Genomic DNA, 27,002 nt, shown 5'->3' with positions numbered 1-27,002 from the left:
TTGTTGTTCTCTGAAACCATCTGGGACCAGACAGCTCAGTTTTAAAATGCTCCTTTTAGCTAAGTTTTGTACACGGAGGAACAAATTTGCAGCTACTGAGCCTGGAGCAGGGCTGTGCAGAAGCACTCTGTACCTTTTCCCCCCGTGACCCTGCAGCACCAGGCCGGCCAACGTCACCAGCTTCTCCCTGAGAGAAGAAGAAAGGGAAAGGGATGAGTTTGTATTGTGTGGAGGAGGCATGACTCCACTGATGGCTTTGCATTTCCAGGAGGAAGAACTGCACCAGCCAAGTACCCCTGCCCTGCCTGCATCCCGCCAGGTAACCCTGATCTCCTGTTGTGACTTCACACCAGGTACCCTTCTCTTCTACCCAGTGCAGAGGGAGTATTCAGCATGAAGGCAAGCACCCAATTTGGATCCAAAGGAAGTGCACAGGAGGGCTGTTCCCAGTACATCTGAGACAGGACCTCAAATTTAAGTGTTCCCGGTGTCCTTTGCCAAGGAGCAGGATTTTACTGCTGCTGCTCCTTGAGGAGGTAGGAGACTTGGAGGGCTTCCATCCTGTCTCCCCATCCCCACCCTGCCTTGGGTACTACAGGGTCTAGGGGCTGTCATTGATTCCGAGTGACTGGTTTCTCACAGAGTTTACAGGGGAGTTATTTGAACACAAGGAGGGTATTTTCCTCCCAGAAGCACAGTTTACAAATTCTCTCACCTTCAGCATTTAAAATAACAAAACTAAAACACCCTGCAGAACCTGATATCCCTTGGGCAGGTGTTCAGAGGTGGGCACAGATGAATGCTACCTTTGCACCTTCCTACACACCTTGTGCTGGGCACAATCCCTCACAGCACACAATGCACTGGAGGAAAAACCACTGACCTTTGGTCCAGGGGGTCCGGGCAGACCTGGAGGGCCAGGTTCTCCTTTACCTCCTGCCAGAGCATTCTCAGCATTTCCCTTCTCTCCCTGTTTACAAGGAAGAACAAGCCATGTGTCACAGTTCAGTCTCTCCATCTCTGTAATTTCACTTGCCAAACTGTTGACTGAGAGAGACAGGGCTCAAAACAAGGTGCATCACCTGGCCTCTCGCTAGCCCAGAAACGTCACTGCTCCAGAGCCACCAGCAGCTCAGGGACCAGGCCAACGTAGCTCTGCGTGCAGGCTCCACCTCGAGCCCTGCCAGCAGTCACAGCTATCATCATCCCTCTGGCTGCAGTGCTGCTGCTCGGCCATTTACCAGGGACATATAAAGCTGCCTCATTACCCAGGCTCCAGTTTGAACACAACCATTTTCTTCTACCGTTGAAATTGAGCTGATAAGACCACCTGATGATGGCTTTTTTGGTGTCTCCCTCTGGAGAGTCATCAGCCAGATAGTCAGCCCTGCAGACCACATCCTTTGCACAGAGCAGATGCAAGGAAAGCTTTGCTTGCACCGAGTTGCCATTACACCCTCATCCTTTCCTGAAATGGCCACTGTCATTCAGTGCACTGGCCCCTTTTCCAGAGCAAAAGCACCCTGTGAAAGCCTGACTTGAGAGGTCTGATTTCTATCCACAGCTCAGAGTGCAGGGAAAAAGTCACAGTTTCAGAGTTTAGCTTTAGCTGACCTGTCCTCAGTCTCTCCGAGCACAAGGCTACTCTTCCAACTCAGAGCACGGCAGCGCAGCTCCCAAAACACCCATCTCCTCCTCACACATGGAGCAGGAGGAAGGCTGAAACGCCACGCTACTTCTGAGGTCATGCTTTCAAAGGGGAACTACCAGAACAGGATTCCGTTGTCACGTTCCCAGGACCACAGCTCCCCCCTCACTGCGTGAAGGTGTGCAGTTCCTCACAAAAATGCATCCTCTGTGTGACACCTGGCTGGGGCTGACACCCAGCTGAGCTCTGCAGAACTCTGCTGTGACAGCAACCTAAGAGGGCATGAGCTGTGGGAGGAGGGAGGAAGGAAAGGGGATGAGATCCCTCCCCCCCTCCAAAATAAAGAATATAAACACCTTCGTGCCAGGGAGTCCAGGAAGCCCAGGGTCACCAGCTCGTCCCTTCTCACCCTGTTGGCAAAACAGACATGGTTAAAGCTGACTCTGCAGGCTTTCCATCCTAGAGGAGCAGCCAAAGGATTAGCTGCTCCTGATTTCAAACCCTCCTTCTCTTCCCCAGGGGATTTGATTTTAGTCATCCTCCAGCAGTACCTGCTCAGGCCAGTGAACACTGTCTCCTGTCCTTTTGTCTCCCCATTCCATATACCCAGAGAAGTTGTTGCCCAGGGAGAATATTATTTGGAGTGCAGGACTTTTTTCGTGCTCTGGCAGAGTTTGGCTCTTTTCACAGAAACTGTCCACTGCTTGAGTCCATCCCAGTTTTCACACCTCCCCATTACACTGTGAATTACTTTGCTTTGGCAAAGATCTCACAACCAACATCCCCACACCTCCCCCCAAGAGGCATTTCCTGCTCCTGTTCCCTAACTCCAAATCCCAGTCTCACCATGCTCTTAAAAAAAAAGCAGTGACAGTTAGCAGCCAAGCTCTGTGACACATACTGGCCTTGAAAAGCAGTGAAAACAGGAGCGGCAAAAATGGCAAAGACGATGGTGTACAACAATGCCTGGAGAGCAAGGCCTGCGGGCTGAGCTGTGTGCGGCAGCATGGGCTATGGAGGATGCCCCAGCACAGTGAGCAATGCAGGGCATCCAGAATTCACTTGGGGAAGTGACTTTGCTTAGTTCACCATAACATCTGGGCTATCTTTTGAATATCTGAACTCAATTAGTGGTCTTTATGTTGAAGTTAACTTCTATTTAGCCCATTCCATCCAGCTGCAGTGTTATTCAGGAGTCTGCATTCTGCCAGGACAAAGAGTGTTTTCAGAGATTACCATGAAGAGATGCTTCAAATGCATCATCAGAAAAAGGTGTGTTCTGACCTGCAGTACTCACACCTCCAAGATTTAACAACTTGGACAGATTACAAATAACAACTGAAAGCCTCTTTTCCCCAGCTGGTGCCTAGCTCTCTCCACAACAGCAGCACACCAGATCAGCAAGGCTAGCAGAGTTCCTCTCGGTGCCATGCCTGCAGAGGCTGGTTGCTGCACACCAGTCTCGTCAGAGCTCAAGGACACACATCTGACATGCAGGGGGTTTGCACCAACGCTCCAGGAACAGACATGCACTGTTGGCTCCGTGGAAAATAATTGACTAGCAGCAATATTCTTTTTTTTTTTTTTTCTTTTGGCAATTCTAGAGTGCAGTGACCCCTTTCTCCAAGGTAATCTGGCCTCCAGCCACCTGTAAGGCTCTTCTCCCCTGCCAGATCATGCACATTGCTGCTGTAAATTAATACTTCCCTCCCTGGAAAGAAAGAAAACATTTGCAGGACCTCGTACCCAAAGAAAAGGCTTGGCCTTTGGGGTTTTTGTAAGGATATAATCTCTAATCCTGTCCCAGGCCTCTGCGAATCCCTGATTCTGCCTTTTCATCTAAGGACTAGTTTTCAATACACATGCCTATAAGAGCTACTGAAAACATCCTGTGCTGCCTGAACAATGGTGTAAAGAAGCAGATTTCTTGAGGAGGAAGGTCAGATTACTGAATCTCTGTTTAGGGTGTTATTTCTGGAGTCAAAAGATGCAGGACTGTCCTTAACCGTTCCCAGAACAAAACTGCATCCCAGGCATCTCATGCTGCCCTGGCCTGCCACCAGCCCCCCCTCCTCCTGCAAGCAGGAACACACAAACACACTTCACCGAGGGGGCAAGAGCCAGAAAAGGACACATAATCCCCTGCAAGCACGACAATGCCACAACAAAGCAGGCTCCCGCTCACAGGGAACACAGCACAGCACTGCCAGGACACCAAGCCCAAACACACAATGTCCTACCCGCTGCCCCCTCTTCCCTGGCAAACCTGGGGGCCCCATCCTCCCTGGGACTCCAGGATCTCCCTTTGTGGGGAAGAAAAGAGACAGAGAACGTGTCTGTTATATGGCTGTCGCATGCTGTAACATAACCCAGCGAGCCTCACACAAGAGGAGCCAGCTGCTCAGAAACCAAGCCGGCTGCTTAGGGATGGAGAGTGATGGGGTATTTTTGTACCGTGCCCACCACAGGAACTCAGACCAGGTCACGCTACACTGAGTCAAGGGAGACTGCAGGGCAGTGCCTACGGTTCATGACAGAAGAACAACCCTGCAGTTACTGCAGTAACAGGGGAAGGCTTCTGGTGGACACTGAAGTACTGGGAAGCAGAAGGGACAAGGGAAGGGGGAGAGGGAGCATACTTGCTAAGCAAAGTGTGCTGTGCATGTTTTGTGGAGTAGGGAGGAATGGGGAAGGTGGCTGCAGGGTATTCCCATCAACACAGACGTGAGCAGGAGGGAGGGAATCTCTCTGTAGTGTGCTCCCTCTCTCACTTGGCATCACTGTATGCTACTACCATTTTGTACACTGGCAGGTGCCATTAAGGTCTGGATTTGGGCACTAGGAATTACAAAGCCATTCTTCAGCTCCCTCAGCTGCTCCAGGAGAGGAAAAGAAATAAACAAACACACCAGAAATGCAGGCTCCAGAATAAAGCCTCCTGAGAGTACCTTTTCTCCTGGAGTCCCGGGCTCGCCCTGGTGGGGAAGAGACAAGAAAATAAAGTGAAAAACCAGGAAGAGAGAGTACAAATCCTAGAGCTATCAGAGTGGAGGAAAGAACATTCATCTATGGAGGCCTTGGGCTTGTAAATAAGGGCATGAGGATGATTTAAATGTGTATTTGTGCCCAGAGCTTATTTTATTTCTTAGGCTGCTGTAAGAAACCAGCAAGCCTCAGACAAGTGGCTTTTGCAAAACTGAGTAGCCACCTTGCAGCACTTCCAGAGAAGGTTTATCAGATACAAGAGAGTGTAATAAAACAAGACTCATCTGCTGGCATTAAGAAATTTGCACAGGAGCAGAGCAAGGCTGAGGCTGCAGCTGGGACTGGGAGAAGGCTGTGTTGATAGGGGATCAATGTGGCATCAAGGAGCAAAACTCTCCCCACCAGCCCTGGAGATAGGTTCTTTATTTCTGTTTTTTTCCCCAGCAGCTGGAGGGTATCAGGACAACAGGTCATTGTCTCATTGCGCATCTTGGATCCTCAGAGTAACTTCTAGCCCCCTAAATCTGCATCTGGCCCTTTGCTCTGTTGCCATCCCGACACTGCTGTGGAGTATCACGAGTTCACCGACCTCTCTGCCCAGAGAGTGCGGAGGAGCAGCGGTGCTGCTGGAGCAACTGCCAAAAGCAACGGCAGTTCTGATATTCCCCTTTAGTGGGAGCTGTTCGACCATTTTCCTGTGCCTTGCGCTCTCCTAACTCCAGCCCTTGCTCTTAAGCGTGTCCTGCTTAAGCCACTGCAGCGTAGTGTAAAACTGACCTTCACCCCTGCGGTGGCCATCCCAGGAGCGCCCTGGCAGAAAGAGGAAAGACAGGAACATCTTTGAAATGAATCGGACACAAACTTCTAAAACCAAAATAGTATCAGCCATGTAGAACTAAAAAGGCAAAATCCACATCTTTTCCTTTCCAGAACTCAGAAGTGATGCTGTAACACCACACAGCACGCATCCTCCTTCCCTGTGCAGGTTGTTCACCTACGGCAGTGGCTCCGCTTTCCAGAAAGCTCCTCCAAAGGCAGGCATCATGAGCACAACCCAGTCAAGACAACCAGATTTCCACACCCCCCCCCAGTTTTAGTCCTGCAGGTGAAGCAAAGGCCAACAAGCAGAACACCATTAAATAACTGAGGAATGTAAAGACAAACTGAGGATCAAACACCCAGTTCAGAGCTTGATCCCAGGTACATCAGCTCAAGCCTCCTGAAAAAGGCCAGCTTGTACCCCAGAGCCTTGGTCTTGCTATTTCCCCTCATTCTTTTTTTTATCACAGAAGACAAACCCTGCAAGAAAATGTTTTCAGGAGAGCTCTGAAGCCAGCCACCTTAGGGGAAAAAAAAAAAAAAAAGACTTCCAAGCACTGAGATTCAGGCGTCATTCTGCAGTGCAGAGCAAGCCACCACCACGAGACCACGGAGTCCAGCCTGCCCTGCAATCCGAGACAGGTGCTTCGAAACCCCAGGAGGCAGCTGCTCCCACAGGGACAGTCACATTTCCCTCGACAGCACTGATGCAAAAAGCAGGTCTTCCCTATCAACCCTTTGCTCTGAAATCTCTATATGCCCTGTGTTAGTATTAGTTAGGTCCTGGTGAAAAAGTCCAGTTACAAAAGCAAATATGAGGGATAACAAAGGTCTGAGGAGAGGGGAGGAGGGTGTGAGGAGAGGGGAGGAGGTGAAGTAGTGTTAGAAGGTGGGAAATGAGAGGGGTTGGGATGTAGCACATGAGGCAGAGAGGAGGACTGGGAGCCAAGTTCAAAGTGAAAAGAGCTTGGAAAAGTTCAAACAAGGAGGAGTGGGGAGCCAGAGAGCAGCAGGATCATACCTCTCAGCTTTCTGAAACAGAAATCAGGGACAAAGCTAAAAAACACAAGGACAGAAGATGGAGATCAGGGATTCTATGCAATAAACGGGGAAAAAAAGCATTCCAGATCGTCTCGGGGTCAGCAGGTTTTAGTCAATACGGGCTAGAGTCATGAAAGGGATTACATGCAGCAAGTGGCTCACGTTAAGTCTTTCACAGTGCAGTCGAGATGCCTGTTCCTCACTCTTTGGCCTTTAAATGGCACTGAATGCAGATGGTGTTATTTTCTAGTATTCATCCTAAAACTGCAATGCACACACATGCAGGCTTGCTCACACACTGACCCTGATTTCATCGCTGCAGTAGTCTGGGTTCACACTTGTATAACCCCACTGATGGCAGCGGGCTAACTAACACGCATCACAGTGGTCACTTGGGACCCCCAATTTACAAAACACCAATTCCCTAGAAACATCAGCAATTGGCCGCTCTCACTAGCATAAAGCATTAAGATCCTGATGTTGCAAGACAGCATCGGACTGGGCATGCCATTTGCTTCTCCCACCATTTCCTTCATAAATTAAGCCCTATATTTTGCAATTTAGAAGCAGAAAGAATCCAGCCTGAGGATAGTCACTGACTAACAGACACACACACAAATCCAGGTGATGCTTGCGCATCAGGGACAGTCGAGTGGTATGGGTGAGATCAGGCAGACAAAGCGTCACTCCACTGTTTACAAGGTACCTTAGTGCCATGTCTTCCTGGCAGCCCTGGCATGCCTCTCTCCCCCTGGAAGCAGAGCAAGAAACACAGAGAAAGAGAGCAAGAGACACGAGATGAGTCCTCCCAGGGCTCTGTGAGGAAGCCTGCTGGGTGAGAGGGGGCACAGCCCATTTCCCAGCCTGGCTCTCACCAAGCTGCCTGCCCTAGCCAGGGCCAAATGCCATCAGTGGTACCTCTCCAGCCTGTTGTGCACAGCAGCACTAGCCAGAGTGACAACACTGGGAGCAAAGACAGTCTCTGTACCCTGCTATACCACATCTCACACTGTGGCATTCTGCAGGACATAGGGAGTCACTCAGTCTGCAGGGACTATAGGATGAACAAACATAGCTGGAGAGACAGAGAATCCGAGGGTTGCTTTGTATTGTCAGCCTGAATTTTGTCTGGTGGTAATTGGAAAATAAAACATCTTCAGACAATCTGCATACTTTCTGTTATTTTGTTCTGGATGTTTAGTCCTTGCTTGGAAGGACTATTCAGCAGGGATATATGTACCTGTTTTTTTTAAAAAAGCACTTTCTGTAACTGTGGCATTGCATGAAGAGTTTTGTAAAACATTTTGTAAAACACTAATACCATAACATACATGATCTAGGCAGTGTGGGCCCCTCCCACCCTATGCAGCATACTTAACTATGGTATTTTCAGCTGCAAGAATTAAAAAATAATTATGAATGCTTTGTACTGGAGAAGCGGGGACCACTCTCTCTCCTTCCCTCCCAACCACGCTCCTGGTTTGTTTGGTTTGGTTTTGGGGTTTTTTTTAAGTGAGACCAAGCAGAGGAGACCAACGCTTTCTGCTGGGAGGCACCCACACAGCTTTCAGAGGCTGCCCCATGTGAAAGTAATTCTCCATCCCAGAGACTTTCCTGGAAAAAGCTGCCTGCCTGAAGAGCTGTTTAATAACTTAGCCCTGCAAAAGCAAAGCCATCCCAGTGAGAGGGAGGCAGGTAGCCCCTTGCAAGGGGCAAGTTACAGAGCAACCACCCCACCCTGCGCTTTCTGATGATAGCCTCACCCCCCTTGCACAGCCCCCACTAGCACCGGCAGGATCACACAGGCACTAGAGCTAATTAGAGAGCAGGAGCAACAAACATGACACTGCACAATTAAAGAGCAGGAAGAAGCCCCAGAGCCAGAGAATAAGCAGGAAAAGCAACTCTCCAGAACATCTTTAAACCCTTACACATCTGAAAGCCATTGTAACACAGTGAGGACCCACTGGGCTCATCCCTTTGTGGTCCTCCGATGCCCTTTGGGCTGCACAGGGTGCCACAGCCAGGCAGCAGCCACCCGCCAAAACCAGCACTGGAGTGGTGTAGCCAAGCCAGAAGCTAGGAATCATCACCAAAGGCAGATATGAAAGGCCAAATGCCCAGCACAAATCCCCAGTGGGCTCCAGGAAGGCAGTCAGCAGCACCTCCCAGCTCTCCTGAGCTTCATGCTCATTTAGGAAGTACCTCTTCAGTCTCTTTGGAAAAGTTATGCTACACCTCTCCTCTCTGACACAGAGGAGACTCTCACACTCTACAACTGGTGTGAGCAGCTTTACACCCACTGGGTGCCCATCATGACAGAGCACACCCCATGCTGATCAGCTCATTAGTGGTACTGGCTATGGGCTGACAATTAAAACAGAGACCCTTCCTTTTCTGCTCCTTGCTGTGAAAGACAGATTATGAGGGGCTTATTGAGCAAGGCTGTGGGCAGTTTCTTTATTGCTCTTTCCTCAGAGCCTGAGAAAAAGCCTCATCCTAAGGACTTTTCAAAAATAAAGAAAGAAAATGTCATTAAAGCTGAATGTGATGGCTAGGTGGGGGGCAGTGAGTCAAATGCTTATTCAAATGACCCAGGTGATCACATTCACTGGTTGTCTAATGACCCTCACAGGACACAGATAGAGGTCTCAATATGATCAAAGGACATATGGTGGCCACAGAAGAAAATAGCTAAGAAAGAATCTATGTTGTGCAGCATCTGTCACTGGGTGGGGAGAGGTTATTACGTGAACAAGGGGTGTGTGAGAAACCAGCAAGCCTCTTCAGGCCTGAGGTGTCCTTCACTGCCAGCAAAAGCAGTGATATGCTATGTAAAATCGGTCACTACAGTTAAACTATGTACCCTAGTGTTTGTCTGGGACTCCTCAAAACAAAGAGGAGGTAAAATCTAGCCCAGGTAACTGGATCCAAAGGTGGAAGCATTAATAGCCTTCCAAAGAATCCTCCTAGATGGGAGGACAACAGAAAGAAGCAATTTCCAAAGACAATAAATGTATGTGCTGTTGGACGTTCAGGAGCTGCTACTGGGTGATGTCTGGCTGCTGATTTAAGGGTACCTCTGCACTTCCCTTTCAATCCCTCTGAGCAAAGAAGAAAGGGAGTTGAGAGAAAAGTGATCCTGACAATAACAAATGAAAGTCTGTGTGTGAAAGAAGAGGCCGCTTTGGGACTGGGGAGGTGCCCCTTTGGAGCTGCAATTTAGTACCACAAAAAGCGCGGCAGGTTTCATCTCCACTCTTTATGAAGTGGGATGAATAAGGGCCCAAGTAGCGAGAGCGTGTCTCCAGGGTCGCCCCGAGTCACTGCTCTCGAACACAGAACAGGGAAGGCTCTCGCCTGTGGATGACCCTGAGGCATCACTGGAAGACTTGGAGCCCAAGCCTTTGCCAGAGCCCCAGTGAAGGGCTGAGTGGTCTTTGTACATGGGTGCGAGCAGAGCAGGTGTCTGCTAGCAGGGAAACATGGGACTATAAGCAGGGGTGGAACACAAATTCTCCTTCCAGGCCATGTTCTAACTTCAGACCTCCAGTTCTGCTTAATGGGATTGCACCTGGCTGTTGGAACAGCAGCAAACAAACTCCTAAGCCCAAAACACATTATTTCTGGGTGCAAATCTGTTTTACATTTACACTGGCACAAACCAGAAGCAACGCCTTTGTGCTTGACAGAATTACACTGATGTGAAGATGGACATGGGGGAACATTTGGACTTCACATGCACCGCAGTATTTCTGAGGAGTTTTCTTGTAGGAAGACAATCGCTGCTCTTCTATTCAACTATGAACCCAGAGCCTGCATTCCCAAAGAACATTTCTTTAAACTCGATGCAACGCACCCACATTAAGTTCTGAAGGGGCCTTTCATCCTTTCAAATAGTAATCCACCCAGATGGAAAAAATATAGAAAGTGTATATGTTGCACGAGAAATGAGATGCATACCACATACTAAATACTTGAGATGTATGTGTCACTGCTAATGCCTTTCAAAATATTACAGGACCAGTCTTTTCTCATGATGTTTAAGATGTATGGCATGACAGTGTGCTCTGACTGTCAGGAACACTTGCCAATGTTGTAATGCTTTAAGCATAGTCTACATTGAGTAATATACTTTAAATATATGGGTACAGTAAATTTCAGTCAAATAGATAACATCTGGGCATAGACCATATGAGCCTGTAAAAAGTGTCCAGAAACAGACAAAAAAACCTGGTGCCAAACCCCAGCCTGAGTTGCAGAGTTTGAGAGGATTTGATGCGTCAGCTAACCAGATTTTATGAGGAAACCCCAGCCTAGCCCATCAAATGGAGAGATGTAACAAATCATTAGGAAGCTTCATAGTCAGAGACATGCCTTTGGTAAGAGTCGAATTCCACCAAATGGATAAAGGCTGATTTTATTGCCTGAGTTGGAGTGTCTGCCTGTGGTTAATCAGAGCACAGATGTGTGCTCCATTAAATGCCCCACAGAGCTGCCTCAGACCCAACTTCCTCCTACAACCCATCAGCCCAAGGAGCGGTATCTCCCAGATGATCTACCCTGTTAGAAACCCGTATTTCTCGTGCCTACCTTTATGCCAGCATCCCCTTTTTCACCCTGCCCAGCAAAGGAGAAAGAGAGAGAGAGGAAACAGAGAGGTGCAGTGAACATAAAAGAGAAACTGAGCAAGCAGTGTAGTGCTAACAACGAGGGCCAAAGAGAAAGTAGCTGAAAGAGGGAGTATGTGCTAAACGCAGCCTCAGGCCTCCAGAGAGAAATGGCTCCTGATCATAAGGGCAGCAACCTGAACAGTGGCTGCAGCCCACCCCTTCCTGGGAGTGCAAGGCAGTTTACGTCGCTGGAGTGGGTGCTGGAGGTCACTGTACTAACGCTTTCCTCCATGTTTTGGGTGTAGATGAACCATCCAATCGTTTCCTGGACCAGAGTATCCTCATTCTCCCAGCCTTAATGCAAAAGCCTCTAAAGGCCAGGTACATTTTATTCTTTAACAGGCAGGGCTGAACCTGGCCCCGGTTCAGGACAGCAGGGAATTGCTCCAGCCAAAAATCACCCAGGCCCTTTACAGGAGGAGCAAATTTTTCTGTTTATATGGTTTATATCAAGCTCTAGAGAACTGCCTCCAGTCCCTGACCTTCTATAGTCCTTTAGTTGTCTCTGGGCTTGTGTGCCACTTATCTGCCCTTGGGAGACGGCCCCACTGACTCTGAGTTCAAGGGTTACCTTAGGGCCAGTAGCTCCAGGGAGGCCACGCGCACCGGGCAGGCCTGACTCGCCCACCTCACCCTGGGGAAGAGAAGAAAGAAAAAAGGAGGAAGAAGCAAACACAGTAAGCAGCAAGAAAAGGAGCCTGTGGCTGCCTGAAAAGTCATCAGAGATGTGAGAGGGATGTCCCACACAGAGTATCTCTGGGAGAGGAGCACCATTCTGTGTCCAGAAAGATAATCAGAGTGCAAAACATATGAATTGAAGGGAGTGGTCCCACAATCCTGTGTCATATCAGAGCTCACATCTTTGTTCAGCTCTTTGCCCTCTTTTCCCTTTTCCCCTGACCCACACACCAGGGAGGATTTTCTCCCCTACTTTCATCCATCCCTTCCACCTTTGCCAGAGAAAGGTCACAACCTCAGGCTCATTCCTCCAAGATCAGTGGAGGCTCTTCGCTTTGGTAAGTAAATTAGCCAGGCAAGTTGTTTCATGTAAGAGGAGCTGGTAGGAGAGGCCCTCACTGTGAGGTCATTGCAGGGACCCCCTCACTGCTCCTGCGTGCTGAGAGCTGCCTGCCCAGTGCACTCAGAACAGGATGGGCTCTTAATGGAAAAAACGATGGTTCACTGGAAGAAGCGGCAATAAATTGTGTCTGTCTGCAGGAGTGGGCTGTGGTCTGCGGGGACTGTAATTTCCACTTCCTGACATAACAAAAACTTCTCGGTTTATACAGAACTAATTAAAAAGCTCTCAGGTCTTGCCGTTTTGCTCACAAAGCACCCATAAAGTAATGTGGAGATAACACAGGACACAGGACACTGCCTCCTAGGAACATTCGCCGTCCTCTTCTGCAGCTGACATCTCTTTAGTAGTATCTCTTCATCCCCTCTCTCCCCTTTGATCTTCCTTTGTGTCTTTGCCCTCTCTCTCTCTCTCTCTCTCTCTCTCTTCATTACACCCTCTAGGCTTCACAACCCTGCTGTTACTTAGCTGCTGCTGAAGACATTCAGGCATTGCCAGCTTCTGCCTTTTAACCTGGATCAGGATCGATTCTGTCCTGCTTTATTCCAGAGAGAAATACATTGCCAGGAATTTGGCCCTTTCCAGCCTCCTGTTCAGGTCTGGGTGCACAAGAGGTGGATTTCAGCCTGGAAGTAGGCGTAGAGAGGTACACAGACAGGGAGACGACTGTACCACAGCTACAGGAGAGTTAAAGATATCTCTGGGTCCAGTCTCTCCTCATGTGGCTGATGGCAGGGGATCTGCAGGCCTGTGTCTGGCAGGAGCAGAGCTCAGCAGAAGACTCCAGAGGAGTCCACAGACTTGCAGCGGTCATCCCGCAAGGCATCAGTGCAACTTAATTCATTTAACAATACTGGAGATCCCCTCCTTACCTTTCTGCCTGGGTATCCCTGAATCCCAGGGTCTCCCTGCAAAAGGCAGAAAGACAAAAGAAAGTGAGGCTTGGCCTGAGAAGGACAAATTCCTGTGCTTTTTCCTGGGGTGATGCTGGGATGGAAGGGCATTCCATGAGGAAAATTCACCTTTTGCTCAGAGTGACTCTACTGAGTTCCTGACCCTTCAGACCCGTGGGTCACTGTTCCCTGCACTAGACTGAGCCCTAGCAGGAGAGGCGCAATGGATAACTCATGCCAGCTCTGTGCCCCAGCTCTGCGGTCCCTAGCTCCTCACCCTGGCTACATATCTCAAATAAAATCAAATGGGGGTGGGTGGTTGCAGCTGAAAAACAACAACAACCACACCCCCACATCCCCCCCTCCTCGCACTTTGGCAAGTGAATAAATGGGAAAATGTGGCAGAGTTAACAATAGCATTGCAAAATCAGTTCCTGAAGTGCTGGTAAATGCTTTGAGAATGGAAGAAGCCAATAAAGCTGTGTGTGGCAAAGAATTTTGCAAGAGGGGCTGATGAGGCGTGCCTTGCTCAGTCAAGATGCAACTCAGACGTGGACAAAACCCATGAGTCAGCACATAGGCTGGGCCCCAAAGGCTATACTGAGCTGGGTTAGAAATTTTTCTCAGCTATTAGATGCAATCTCCTTTCCCTCTCCTCCACCCACCAAAACGTACACATCTCTCCTTGCCAGGAGCATTCCCCTTCGTTACCACCTTGCTACCCCTAGAGTGAGGCGAGTTGTCTCACCTTTGGTCCAGGAGGTCCAGGTAAGCCCTGTAGAGATAAAATCAAAACAGACACTGAAGTCAGCAAACGTCCAAATTACGTGGACTGCAGAGTGATGGGAGATGCTGAGTGCTTTGGTTTGAAATCCCCCTTTACAGAGATGATTTGCACTGGTGAGCTCAAACATCCCCAATCTACTCTTTATGTAAATTAATATTATCTTAACCCAGACACCCAAATAATTTCCTGCCCATAGTGCTCCATCCCCCCAGGCCTGGTGTCACTGAATCTGAAGACCAAAAAGCTGCTTTGCCTTATGCATTGTGCTCCAGAATCTTTTCTGTTTCTGTCTTTGCTTGGGAAACTTGTTCCGAGCTGATTTGTGAAGCTCTGGAGTAAACCAGGCATTTCCTCTGACAAGCTAAACAGAGAGAATATATTAACAAACAAACCACTTGTGTTTTTAAAGGAGAAATAACCAAACAATTTACCTGATATGAACTATGAAGCATACCAGACATGTATATGTAAATATAAATAAACAAAATATCCAGGCAGGAGCTGCCTTCCTGATGTGAGCAGATGGAAGGAGCTAACTACTCGAGATATGCTCTGATGCGTACACCACACCTGATGTTGCCTGCTTATGGCAGTTCAAATGTTTAGTCACGGCACCCTTGGCTCCTCAGAGCTCAGAGAGTGTAAGGACACTGGCAGGACACCCGACCCCTCTATCATGTGTGGAGAGGTGCTTTTGCCTCAGAGGACGAGACTTGCTTGTCCTGCTAGCAGGCTTTGAAAACGCTTGGAGGTGGAACCTCCTTTCACGCTGCAGTCGCTGCAGGGCCAGCGTGCTATGTTCCTATCCGTAGCTCCCAGGAATGGAGCTGGTTTCTGGTACCCACCTTTCCATCTCTGCCAGGCTTCCCAGGTTCTCCTGCTCTGCCCTGTTGCAAAGGAGAGAGGCACATTAACAGGATTCCCTGCCCTGGCCCCTGCCATTTAGCAATGGTATTATTGTAAATGATGCTTCTGGTTTTGCCCTCTTTGGCTGCTTGCTGCCAGCCTGAGCACAGGACGGGGGCAGGACTTCAAAGAGGTCACAGGGATTCTTATCAGTCAGGTTTCTGCTGTGAGCAGGACAATTACACCCTGTGTGCTACTTCCTCCCCGTGGCCGACCGCAGAAGCTGAGGAGGAGGAAACGCTGATGTCACCCACTCACACATGCGTGTCCAGATAGCAGCAGCTAGGGTGAACACCTCTGCCTTCCCTCCCACACCCCCTCCTTCCTGGGAACTTCCCCACACATCCACATCCCCTGCAAATCTCCTGCCCATGGCTATCTTGGCTTCAGAAGAGGCAACAAAGGCCCGAGGAAATTGTCTGTGCCCTAGGGAAAGAGGAAGCAGGCGGCTTTTTTTGTAATTGGACTTACAGGTGGCCCAATTGGCCCGGGATGTCCTGGGGTTCCTTCGGGTCCAGCTGGTCCAGTGGGCCCTGGTGGGCCAGGGGGCCCTGGGGGACCTTGGATTCCCGCTTGTCCTTGTTCACCCTGAGGTTTGTTAAAACAAGGGGTTATCGGCAGGCAGAGCAAACCCTTCACACCACCGCCCCAAGGGCCCGAGGCAGGTTAGCCTGGCTGAAGCAGAAGAGGTAGAAGCAAGTCCCAAGTTAGTGCCAGGAGAGGTTTCCAAGAGGGAGGGAGAGCCCTGCTGAGGATGGCTGGGCTGCCCAGGCAGCAGGAGCCAGCACCCTACGGTTTGCAAAGACGTCTGAGGCCACCTTGTCAAAGCTCTCTTTGAAAGGGATCTACAGATAACTGAGCAGTCTAAAGAGATCTTTTTCTTCATTGAGTCAGTCAAGTACAGTTTGTATGTCAAGGACCAACATCTCCTGAGCTTCTCAGGACGCTTTCCAAAGCACTTGACAGTCACATGTGAAGCAAAGCCTCCTATGACCACACTGGCGCTTCCAGGCAGAGCCACAGTGTCTTACCTCAGCCTGTTTTTCGCCTGTGCTATAATTGTTGGGCAACACTCCCTCTGTTTTGCCAAGGACCAAAAGTAGAAACTCCGCAAAACCAAGAGAAAATAACACGATCATCATGGCATTTCTGGAGCCCGCCCAAAACAGGCCTATGTACACCAGGCAGAGCCTGTTTTTGTAAGATTTAAGCAGCTAGTGCGTGCAGAGCCACCTGCCATTTTAAGCTCTCTGAAATGAAGCCGTTCCAGCCGGTTCCTCCCCAGGCCCCTCAGTAGCCATTTGGTGGCTGTGGCTCATGCCTCAGAAATGTCATCTGGCCCAAAGGACCTGGACTTGGGACCAAGCGGCGCTGAGGAGACAGTGGGTTGGAAGCGCCACATTCGAATACCAGACTGCTGATCTATAATTGATGAATCCAGAGAACTCCTAAGGCACCATGGCACCCACGCTAAGCTGTTCGTCTCATGGGCTCCCCTCCCATTCCTCCTCCCTAGATAAAATATCATGACATCCTACTGCTAGTGACCCAATTTAAGTTTGAAAAATTCTCCTTAGTCGATCCACGGGAAGCTAGACATCAAACATGGTTGTTTCTCAATTATAAATCAATGGGTGTGCAGTTGGGTCTCTGCTGCATTTATCCTCTCTACAGCCTCATATGCTGCTGCTGGGTAAAAACTAAGTCTGCTCTCACGCACTTGCATGTGCAGGAGAATGCATGAAATCTGTCCCCTGCATGTGTTCCTACCAAGTGTGCTGTTTATCCTGGCTGTCTTTAGTAAAACATGCAGATACAGGGATGTTTGCTTTATTTAGAATGATAAATGAAAGTAATAAGTGGCAAATTTCAACCCTTCTGCCATGAGCTCTATTTAAAAGAAAATTTCCAGCACGCGGGCCAGGCTCATGGGAAGCTCAGTGATGTGTGGAGCAACAGCCCTTCTCCTTAAAAGAACCGCCGCCTCGTCGCCCGACCCTCAGCCCACGCTGGGAAGTCTGCTGGGCCAGGCAGGAAAGGTGTCCTCTCTTTTCCCAATTTTGTAAGTGGATCCTGGCTCACCTTGTGGCCCGTGCAAGAGAACACACGGTCCTTCCTGAGCTTCCCTATTCTCCATACTCAGTGCTATTCACCCATCCTGTAAATGGTCTCATAGCTTTTAAATTCGGGAAAGAATTTGGATCCAATGAAGATATGAGGTTTGGAGAACACTGGAGTGTATTTCTAGACTTCCTCTTGCCCTGACCTCTCAGCCCAGCTTCAGAGACTTCCTTCCCATTGCATCTTATAGCACCCCCACTCATGAGTGCGCCATGGGAAGGCAAAGAGGACTTTGCCTGCCTCACTTTGGCTCGTCCTCCTCTATTCCCACCTCAGGTGCTCTCTGTCAGCCCAGACCATGCTCCAGATTTAGGGCACTAAAATGCAGCATGGTGCTGGGAACTGCTGCTGGCAGCCTGGCAGGGGCTGGGGAGACGGGGAGAGCAGGAGCCCTGCCCCAGCACGGGGAGGGGCTGGAAGGGGCTCACCCAAACTCCCATTGACATCACCTTTGCGTTGCTGCCTTGGACAGAGCGTGCTCTGTCTGAGCGAGTGCCCATCCATGCAGGTCCCTAAACGTGCTAAACGTTATTAATTACCACATCATTATAGTCTCATTAATGCATTCAGCACAAGACCCCCACAGATCTAACTGGACGGTAAGTGGATACAGTAAGTGGGAGGTCAGGTGTCATTTTCATCAGATGTCATTCTATATTTTTAGCTGTGGACTGGAGCTATTTTTCAGTTCTTCTAAACACCAGTTAGTCACCCTGATTGTGCCCCAGCAATGCAATGCTTATTCAGTCTCCTAACACAGGTCTCAGTGCAGCCCGTGTCTCTGCTAAGCCTTGGGCAAAGTGCTCTTGCTGATGTGCTTAGAGCAGCAGCAGCATTTTCCTCTTTCAGGCGCAGGTGCTAACATTTATTTTGCAGCCTCACATTTTTTCTTAGTATTCATATGCTGGGCTCCTGGAATTGCCTAGTGCTGGCAGATCTGTAGGAGTGGATTACACTTTGCTGTACTTAGAGAATGAACACAGCAACAGCAAAACCAATCATGGCAAAATTCTCCGGTGAAGTTAGCCTCTGGGGACAGAGGGAATTTGCAGCCCTGGTTGACGACAGGACGCAGGGCAGCTATTCAAGTTTCCCACTTCATTCTGGATACGAACTTCAGCTTTCAAAGCCTTCCCAAGAGGTCAGTCCTTGGCCTGGCTCTCCAGACTGTCACTTTGAAGGGCAACCAGTGCAAGCCGTGGGGTTTTGTGTGGTGTGAACACTGAATCGATAGAAACTGACTGGAGACCACAGGCTCAAGCAGTAAGGTCAGGATTCTGCCAGCGCTGGGCAAGGACCAGGCACCTCGTGGTAAAGGCCTGTATTGCAGACTGCAGCTCCCTGCTAGCATCTGACTGTCTAGACAGGCAGCGAGGTGACAAAACCCAGCCACTAATAGAGTCCCCAGCACACTTCACCGGGGTAATTACAGCGGTTTGTCCACACGGGAAAGTTAATCCCGACTGATGGAACGAGGGACCTTAAAGTGGGCTCATTAAAAGCCACATGAACTCTGACTATGGACACTCTTATTCACTATTCATACGTCCAGAATTCATTTTATGAATTAATTCCCAAAATAAACTAAACTAAACATGAATTATAGCCCTGGAAACCAAAATAAATGTGTTTACACAAAGATTTAATGCGATTTAATGAAACCATTGTAAGAGCTTATTTAAACACATTTTCCCAAGTGTCTCAGGCCAGACTAGCCCTTAGAAGAAGCATTTGCCTATTCATTCATCTCAGATAAATTTCACAGACATTAGCTGCATTTCAGCAAGAGGTTTCTAACCTCTTCTGGAGATTGAATATGCAGGAACTGATTCCTTAAGGTGGGAGACTTCTTGTTGACAGTCCTGAGAACTGTTTCATGGCCCATTTCTTTTAGTTTAAAAAAACTGGCTTCGCTGCATTTCTCTTTAGCTACATTATCACATCAAAGATTTCCTTCGCTTCAAAGAAAGTCCCCTCAGCTCTGCCTGAACCTCGTGGAAACCCCTCTGCAGGGGAAGAAAGACAGGTAGCAAGCTGATTAATTGCAAGCATCAGGGTAAACTTAGAAACAGGCAACAAGGAGGAGAAGTCTACCTGGAAAGTGCGTCTCTTTATGACCGGAGGTGGAGCCAGCCGCACTGAATTGAGGAGAGGCAACAGCTGAAGAAGGTCAAACCAGAAGGTCGTGGGGCAAAGGAGGCCATTAGGGCACCGAGAGTCAGAGAGCAGCCAGGGGAGAGAACAGAGAAGAGGGGAACAGAGAGATTGCTGTGAAAATAAACCCCGCCGTGAGCGCCGCGCAGCACAGGTACCTGCTGGCAGACCTCTGAGCTCCTCCGTGCCGCGGTTGCTCACAGGGGGACTTGCCACGGGCCAGCCCTGGCGGGTGCAGGATGGCCACTCGCCAACCCGGTGCTCCCACTGCACAGAGCTTTTATCGCTTTCTCTGCTTGGAAATAAAACTTACCCAGGGGATTTCTGACTCAGCTCTGCCAATCTCCTCAGGCAGGATTTACTGCAAGACATCCTCCCCACTGGCTCTGCTAAGCTCTCCCGTGACGGGACTGTTTCTCTTAATTTCTCATCATCAGATTTGAGGCAACTATCAAAATGACCATTTTCTCCAAGTTTTCCAAGTGCGGTTTCCTAGTTCTATCCACCTTCCCTGACAAGAAACACAGTGTCTCTCCAGGCCTCGTCCTTCCTGGGGATGTGAAAGGGAGTGAGTGGGGAGCGGCGAGCTGGAGTCAGCAGCGGGCATCAGAGCCAGCGAAGAGGTCCTGGCATGGTTCATTTAGCTTGGCCGACACAACCATCATGGCCGAGGAAGAAGACCAGGCCTCGGTGCCTGAGCCCTGGGCAGTGTATTGCCTCGGGAGCCTGTACTTTGCTTTTCAGTGTTTAATGGTAACATCACCCTCTGACTGCTTATAGCCAGGAATGCTGCCTTAGGGCACAAAGCTGACCCGGACACACAGAAATCAAATGCACTAAAGCTCAGGAGCATTTGTTCATCCTTCTGCTGTATCCAGTTTCCACTTGCTGCTGTCACCCTGGCACCCACCATGCCGGCTCCAGGCCCAGGAATGCTCCTCTGGCCTGATCCACTTTCCTGTTCCTATCAGTTTTCCGTTGAAGCTGCTCTTGATTTACACAGGGAGAAGAGAAAGAGGCTTACTGTGCTCAGGCACAAAAATGTGCCCCTGTGTGCAACATTTCCCCATGTGAGCTGTGCGCTCGGATCTGAGAGGTGTGCCCACAGGTCTCCCACCATAGTAACAAGACACATCCAAGCAGCGCACTGTAATCCCTTTAAACATTGTCCTTCGTGTTTGCGGTGAAAGCAAGGATCCAGTCCTGTTCCAAAGGGAAGCAGCAACCCAATATTGCAGCATCACCACCCTGTGATCAGGCAGTTGTGTTCGAATGTACAGATCCAGAGAGCCACAAGCTATCTCAACAAAAGCAGTGCTGCTGGAAAATCAGCCAGGCTGGTTTTATCTGAAAGAAATCCTCCTCTTTCTAAAAGGCAGTGCAGGAGACTGGCCCCATAGCTCAAGAGAGCGGTTGGGCCTGGGCTGATCTCCTCGAGGGGGATGTTGCTGTAAATCCCACACCCCCACGCTAGGTGTGCCTAGCATGTCTGCACGAGTGATCCAGACCCAGCTGAGCTGGCTTTGCTTGGGTCCTCAAGTGCCGAAGCGTGTCTGGAATCTTATACAGCTTACAGGGGATCAGAGTGAGGATGCTGGAAAGGATAAGGAGGAAAATGGAGAAAAACACTCCTGAAAACAGAGGCGAGACAAGACAAGGGAGGGAGAGTTCACAGAAGAAACCTGAAGCCTCTTCCACTCAGCTCCTGCCCTGCCCCCTCTGTGTCCCACAGCAAGTTTTTTTTTCAGAAGGCAGCATGCAATATTGGATCTGTACCCTCGTGCCTTTGCATCAGAACTGAATCCCGTCAGATCATTACCCACAAACCTTCAGTGTAAGGATCTGGTTAGAGCGCAGGGCTGCAAGGGTGGTACTTAGGTATTCCTAGGGGACAGTGAAGACACATGACACAAATAGGGTCAGTTAGACACACAACATTTCTGAGAGCAGACGGAGCATGGCTGGTTCCCCCTTTCCCTGAGCTGAGAACCCTTCCCCAGGGTGGCACTTTGGAGTAGCTTGAGTGGCCAGCTCACACCGAATGGGTAGCCCCTCGCCTGGGCTTGTCCCTCTCAGCAGTGCAGGCCACACAGAGTCATACAGAAAAAAATAGGAAACTACAAGAAGAGCCAAGGCATACATCCTAACCTTACATTTCCTTCCTAAGAAAACAAAGACAAAACAAAACTGAAACAGCATCTCTGTTTTTTCAGGACGTTGGTTTTCATTTTGTCACCTAGAATATCTGACAAAAGACCTTGTCAACAGTAAATCAAGAGCAAATCGCAATTCAGTCAAATGTGTGGCATTTTTACAAGGCTCATCCTTGTTTTTGTTTTGGGAGGAAGAGAGAGAACTGCACCTTTGTTGGCTGATTTGTGCCTTCAGCTTCCTGAAATTGCAGCCTGTGTCCAGATCCTTCAGGACAGCCCACCCTCAAGCTGATCTGAGGACAGTCACCCTTCCCGTGAGCATGCCTCTGCCTTCGCACGACTCATGGACTTTTTAAAATGTTGAGCTTGCTGCCTCATGAGACCAGAAGCACCTCCACAAGAGCCAAGGAATGTCACTAGGCTTTGCTGGGATGTGAGGCTTTGTCCCCACCCTTCCCAGCGTGTCACCTGGGGGTGCCTACAATCCCAGCCCACCAAACCAGTGTGCCTCTGCCTCCAGGTCTGAGCCCAGGCTACTCGCAGTGATGCACAATCTGCATCTCCATTTCCCAGTGCTGCTGCGGGTCCTGCCGCTGCTTTTCACCTTGAGCACTGAGGACAGTCGGAGCCAAGGGCTGTAACAGGAACCCAGGACACCGCTGGGGTGAACATTGTTGTTAGCTTCTTTTTAACATAACAATCTAGTGAGCCGACTAGCCTAAATAAACACAGCTGACCAGCTATTATTGTACAGGGACGGGCACATACATACGGCCCCCTTCTCCCGTGCTGCCAGGCGATCTCTCTCCCCTGCCTCTGCTGCTCAGAGCATCCAGGGCCCTGCTCCTCAGGGCCAGGGACCAGAGCCCAGCTAATTGTCCCGAGGCCGTCAAAAATAAACAGAAAGCCCTTAAGCCTGTCTCCCTGTACACCCAGATTACAAATTCCAGCCACTTCATATGATGTCGTTCCAATGCATTTCCACTGGATTTTCAGCGCTCTGTTTGTTTTTAGAGCTGGTTAAATTTTACCACTGTAATCTCCTCAAACCCCATGATGTACTTTCTCCGCTTTTGGCTGTGGTACATGCCAGCCAGGCCAGGATGAAGAGGCAAGTGGGGCAACATCCTGGCTTTCATTAAACGGCTGCTGGCATCAACCCTCCCTCTCTGTTGCTTCTTTGCAGGCAGAAAGCCCACCAGGCTGAGGGACCAGCATAGGGGCCAGCCCACCAGGGACCAGCCAGAGCACTGTGGCCAGGGGTGGTCAGGGTTACTTTCAGGTAGGGAGCACAATTCCCCTTGTTGAGGGAGAAGCAAAAGGGAGGAAGGATGATAGAGTTTCCCCACAAATCCCACAAACTCCCGGCCACACAACTGCAGCGGAGGCTGTGGAAGCAGGTCGGACCTGGTGCAGCAGCACGAGGTGTGAGAGGATGACCTCTGCTCCTCCATAAACCCTAGGGTTTTGGGGTGAGGACACGGACCTTCCCCATCCCAGCAGGGAGCCTGGGAGGGTCTCCAGGAAGCAGCAGTGACAGCACTTATCTGAGGGTCAACCCCGGTGGGCAGGAATAGACCGGAGAACCAACATCCCTCCTGGAAAACGTTATCTGCTGCTTTTCTGTGAAACGCATCAATCAGCCAAGTGCTGCCCTCAGGGCCCCAGTGACGCATCTTGTTAATGAAATGATCTATATTTCCAACAAAAAGCCATTCAAACGAAGGAGGATTAACATGCAGGAAGGCACGGCACAGCCGATAATAACACTAATGACTTACCCTGTGCGGGTACTCTGCACACTGACCCTGTGAAAGAAAGGGATTAAAAGGAAAGGGTTTAAACTACGGACAGAGAGGATCAAAATAGACACACGGGGTCAGATCCAGAAGGTGTAAATCATTGTGACTATATTGAATCCAGTGCAGTTATGCCAACCTGCACACCCTGCCTCCCGTCCCCTATCCCCAGAGCCCTCTGTTCTTGCTGGATTTCTCAGCCACTCAAAGTCAGACCAAGCAGCACTGAGTCCACCGAGTCCCTTCCCTGCTCACATTTTGGATTTCATTTTCAACACGTCTCCCATTAAAATTACCTTTTCTCCTTTTTGTCCTGGGGGTCCCTACAAAAGAAAAGTGATATAAAAGCCCTCAGTAAATGAAGGACTTCAGTGCATGCAAGGGGGAAAGGCATTAGGGAGAGGTGGGATTGCAAGAGATGGGATACTTACGGGTTGTCCCCTGGGACCTGCAGCACCCTTTAAAGAAACACAGTCGTGAATGCGAGACGGATTCCCATTTACAGTGACAAGAAGACAAAAACTCTCAGCTTATGGAGTAGGTGGAAACTCAGCTTTTAAAAACAATTGTGGAGAAAATTCCCAAGAGAGATCTGGGTTCCCTTTGTTACTCTGGAGGAGTGAAAATGCACACATGTTCTGGCTGCACCGCGGGGGGGAATTATTAAAAGGAGAGAGGAAAAATCATCAGGAAAACACACCCTTATTGTTCCCAGGACCTCAGTTGACAGCGCGTCTCCTCAGTCGACGCACTGGGATCGAACCAGAAGCAGCCAGGACTGAAGCCTGGGCTGCAACTGCCTGAGCTAGGATTGTGCAACAGGGGGATGTCAGCTCACCCCTCTGCCGAGGAGCAGGGAGGGGGGATCTTCAACATGTGCTTGCCAGAGGGTTATACTGACACTCAGACTCAAAAACCAGAATTAGCAGAAGAAAATATTCAGTGTTGCAGTGAGCGAAGGTGACTACAGAGCTGCTAGCTTGGTATATTCATGTCTGGGGGGATTCGGAGATGTCAAGAGGAATAAGACCGCATTTGCGCTTCCATCAAGTGCAGCCTAAGTTTATAATTTTCAAGTGTGATGCACATATGAAACAGACCTTCAAGAGGCTGGGAGAAACATTTAATACAAAAAATACGCTTTTGTTGATGTTAGATAAATTGAAAGCTGCCAGATGGGTTTTCAGAAATCTTTCCATCAACTTTTACTTTTGCTATGAGGCCAACCATGAAAAATGTAAGCTCCCAGCATATATATAAAGAACATAATTGCTAACTGCAAGGAAAACATATCCCATGAGTAACTAGAGAGTTGCTGTTGTGACACGATGAATTTGATAGCCATAATGTAAAAATTACAGTCGTGCATCGCAGCACTGCTATTATGAAGTTACAGAATTAGGGACGCAGCTAGTGCATTAGCTGAACTAAGATCTACCCTGCCTATAAGCTCATTTCCAGATGAGAGGCAACGTCATTTCAAACCAACGCGTCACCCACAGACAAACATTTATTTTTTTTACCATCTCCCCCTTCTGTCCAGGATGACCCTGCAAAAGAAAGAAAACATTCATTAGCTTCGGCCACTGCAATCTCTAGATGATGTTGACTTAACCCGTTCACTCCCTGCTTCTGGAGGCACCCGCAGTTACGACCCCTTGTCAAGGGAGATGCAACACCGTGCATGTGGAGCTTTGCTCACACACCTAACAGGACACATGTATCACACACCTGATACCCAAAATACAAAGGCTCTGCGGGGCATGGCTGGGACATGGTTAAGCCCCCCTCAGGCTGGCAGAGCAGCTTCAGCTGAATGCAGCTGCACCTTGCTGGGGCTCATGTGTCCCTCCCCAGAGCAGTACAGGAGAGACCCTGATGGGTTTCTCCTGAGGACGATGTTCCTCATGCCAAAAACAGGGTCCTGCTGTAGGAAATCAGGTGCCAGAGGTATGTGCTACCAGCTCCTTCTCCATTACAGCACAGCTAGAGGAAGCGTGGTGGGGAACTTGGCTCAGTGGCTGCCTGGAGCTATGGGTTTCGTGTCAGTTGGGTTCGTAGGGAAGTAGCTATATTTGTGTCTAGCTCTCTGAAGGACGGGAAGAACTCGGGTCTCTCTCTCTCTATTACACAGCTGATCACAATGAAGCTCTAAGGACAGCATGGAGGTTTTTAGGGTCCTTTCCTCTTTAACCGCAACTCTTCGCAGCACAGTAGAGAAGACAAAGAAGCTGTAGGGTCAATCTCAGGTGAAGCTGTCAGCTGTCTAAGGCAGAGGGCTGGTGCCTAGGGGACCTGCTCTGTCTGTCTGATTCAGGGTGGGAGTACCTGCTAAGACTTTCCCTGCAGCAGCCAGGTTGCTGCACTTGTGAAGTGCTATTTTATAGATTTGCCTAGAAAGGAAGCAGCCACACTCTGCCTTCCCTAAATTTCTGACTCCTACATCTCCCCCAAGGCATCTGTGGTATCCTCCTGCCTGCCAACCTTCTAATGTTCTTTTAATCCATGCATGTGCATGACATTGCAAAATAATCCTCTTCAAAACACACTCTATAACATGCAGGCTGGCAGGACAGTGAGACCTAGCAGGGGGCAGGACAGAAAGCCTTGAGAGAAGCTCTTTGCTTACCGGTTTGCCGTCCAAGCCAATAGGGCCCTGAAATAAGAAAGGAGAAATTATGAGAAATTCTTTCACTGTGGTGTCTGTCCGTCTGCCCCAGCAAGCACTGTGTATCACAAGATTACATAGACTGGGCAACGGACGCAGAGGTGAGGTGACTCCCTCTGCCCTCCCGTGGAGCCCGGGCAGGTCCCTGGCCCACTGGGTACCAGCGCACCTTCCTGATTGCTTCTGCAGGGACCTGCTCACTGTCAGCCCATTTCAACAGCAACGCTGGACACAAGAAGGGAAGGAAGGAAGGATTACTGGGCAATTTGCAAAAACACCCCTCAGCATTTCAAATTTTGCACCGTTCTGTAGTTGAAAATCAGTGGTTTTCTCGAGACTTTGATTTAAAAAGGCACCCACCTCTGGGGGAAGAGGAATTTTTGCAAATGATAGAATAATAAAAGTGTCCCGGGGAAGAGGTGACATGCAAGCTCGGCAGCGTGTTGAAGGTACTATTTGATGAGAAACAGGCTCTGCAGAGCGCTGTCCCACCCGGCACTTTCTCATGAGCTGGGCTGATTTGTTTTCTGCTCCTCCGAAAGCCAAAGACCACAAAGGCCTGGAGAGATCTGCTTCTCCTCAGCCCAGGGGCAGCTCACAGCCTCCCTTTTCACAAAGGGCAGAGCCACAGAGCCCGGTCAGACAGCTCGGAGGCTGCCAATTCCTCTCATTTTCCAGGCGTGAGAGTCTCCCCCCCAGACCTGCTCTGGCACATCGCGTGTCCTGCAGCAGCAGCTGAGATGCCTGGCGGGAGCAGGGACGCAGGGGGTGTTTGTGTTTGCCTTAGGCTTGCTTCCTAGTCATCCAGGATAAATTCATAAGAATAAATAGCAACTGTTTCAGTTCTCCAGCAGCCTCAATGCTTCAGAGAGTGCTGCCAGCAACTGAAGGACTGAAAGGAAATTTGCTTTGTCCTCTCCTGGGCTTGTTTTCCATTCTCTTGCCCATCTGTGACAGTGTTGGAGAAGAATCTCCCCTCATGCTTTTTGTTGTCTCCCTTTGGCATAACCAGGGTCTTCAGCCTAGCACAGTCCCCAGGTGACCTGCATCACGCAGGGCCCTGTTTGGATCACAGGCGCTTGCTGCTATTGCAATATCACCCAAAGGCTCAATTAAGGTTGGAATTTCACCTACCTAGGGGTTATTTTCTTTGTTTGGGGGTATTTCTTATGATGGTTTTCTTTGACTGAACAGATCTGGCTTCAACTCTGTTATTTTAACACTTGGGGTTTTTTTTTAAATTAATTTCCTTTCGGAGCTGCGTGGGTTGGTTGTTG

At 49.5% G+C, this 27,002-nt stretch overlaps 1 protein-coding gene across 11 annotated transcripts in view; it reads right to left on the bottom strand.

Moving 5' to 3' along the window:
• Nucleotides 1–27,002, bottom strand: part of COL13A1 (collagen type XIII alpha 1 chain) — a 91,693-nt gene that overhangs the window by 25,023 nt on the left and 39,668 nt on the right. For 6 of the 11 annotated variants that reach the window (XM_026852031.1, XM_026852034.1, XM_026852040.1 and 3 more), the window contains 19 exons: nucleotides 25,687–25,713; nucleotides 24,581–24,607; nucleotides 23,489–23,515; nucleotides 23,354–23,380; nucleotides 23,040–23,066; nucleotides 19,046–19,111; nucleotides 15,302–15,418; nucleotides 14,770–14,811; nucleotides 13,886–13,912; nucleotides 13,117–13,152; nucleotides 11,738–11,800; nucleotides 11,087–11,113; nucleotides 7,200–7,244; nucleotides 5,411–5,443; nucleotides 4,597–4,623; nucleotides 3,889–3,951; nucleotides 2,005–2,058; nucleotides 884–970; nucleotides 134–187 (listed from right to left, as the gene is read on the bottom strand). In XM_026852031.1, coding sequence (XP_026707832.1) covers nucleotides 134–187; nucleotides 884–970; nucleotides 2,005–2,058; nucleotides 3,889–3,951; nucleotides 4,597–4,623; nucleotides 5,411–5,443; nucleotides 7,200–7,244; nucleotides 11,087–11,113; nucleotides 11,738–11,800; nucleotides 13,117–13,152; nucleotides 13,886–13,912; nucleotides 14,770–14,811; nucleotides 15,302–15,418; nucleotides 19,046–19,111; nucleotides 23,040–23,066; nucleotides 23,354–23,380; nucleotides 23,489–23,515; nucleotides 24,581–24,607; nucleotides 25,687–25,713 — 876 coding nt within the window. Of the gene's footprint in view, nucleotides 1–133; nucleotides 188–883; nucleotides 971–2,004; nucleotides 2,059–3,888; nucleotides 3,952–4,596; nucleotides 4,624–5,410; nucleotides 5,444–7,199; nucleotides 7,245–11,086; nucleotides 11,114–11,737; nucleotides 11,801–13,116; nucleotides 13,153–13,885; nucleotides 13,913–14,769; nucleotides 14,812–15,301; nucleotides 15,419–19,045; nucleotides 19,112–20,932; nucleotides 20,990–23,039; nucleotides 23,067–23,353; nucleotides 23,381–23,488; nucleotides 23,516–24,580; nucleotides 24,608–25,686; nucleotides 25,714–27,002 lie in introns of all 11 variants that reach the window. The other 5 variants (XM_026852032.1, XM_026852036.1, XM_026852039.1 and 2 more) reach the window with 5 other exon arrangements.

Source organism: Athene cunicularia (assembly GCF_003259725.1).
Source record: "Athene cunicularia isolate RWA chromosome 6 unlocalized genomic scaffold, athCun1 chr6_part2, whole genome shotgun sequence".
In the NCBI taxonomy this organism is placed as follows: domain Eukaryota; kingdom Metazoa; phylum Chordata; class Aves; order Strigiformes; family Strigidae; genus Athene; species Athene cunicularia.
This window is presented reverse-complemented; position numbering and strand designations above follow the sequence as displayed.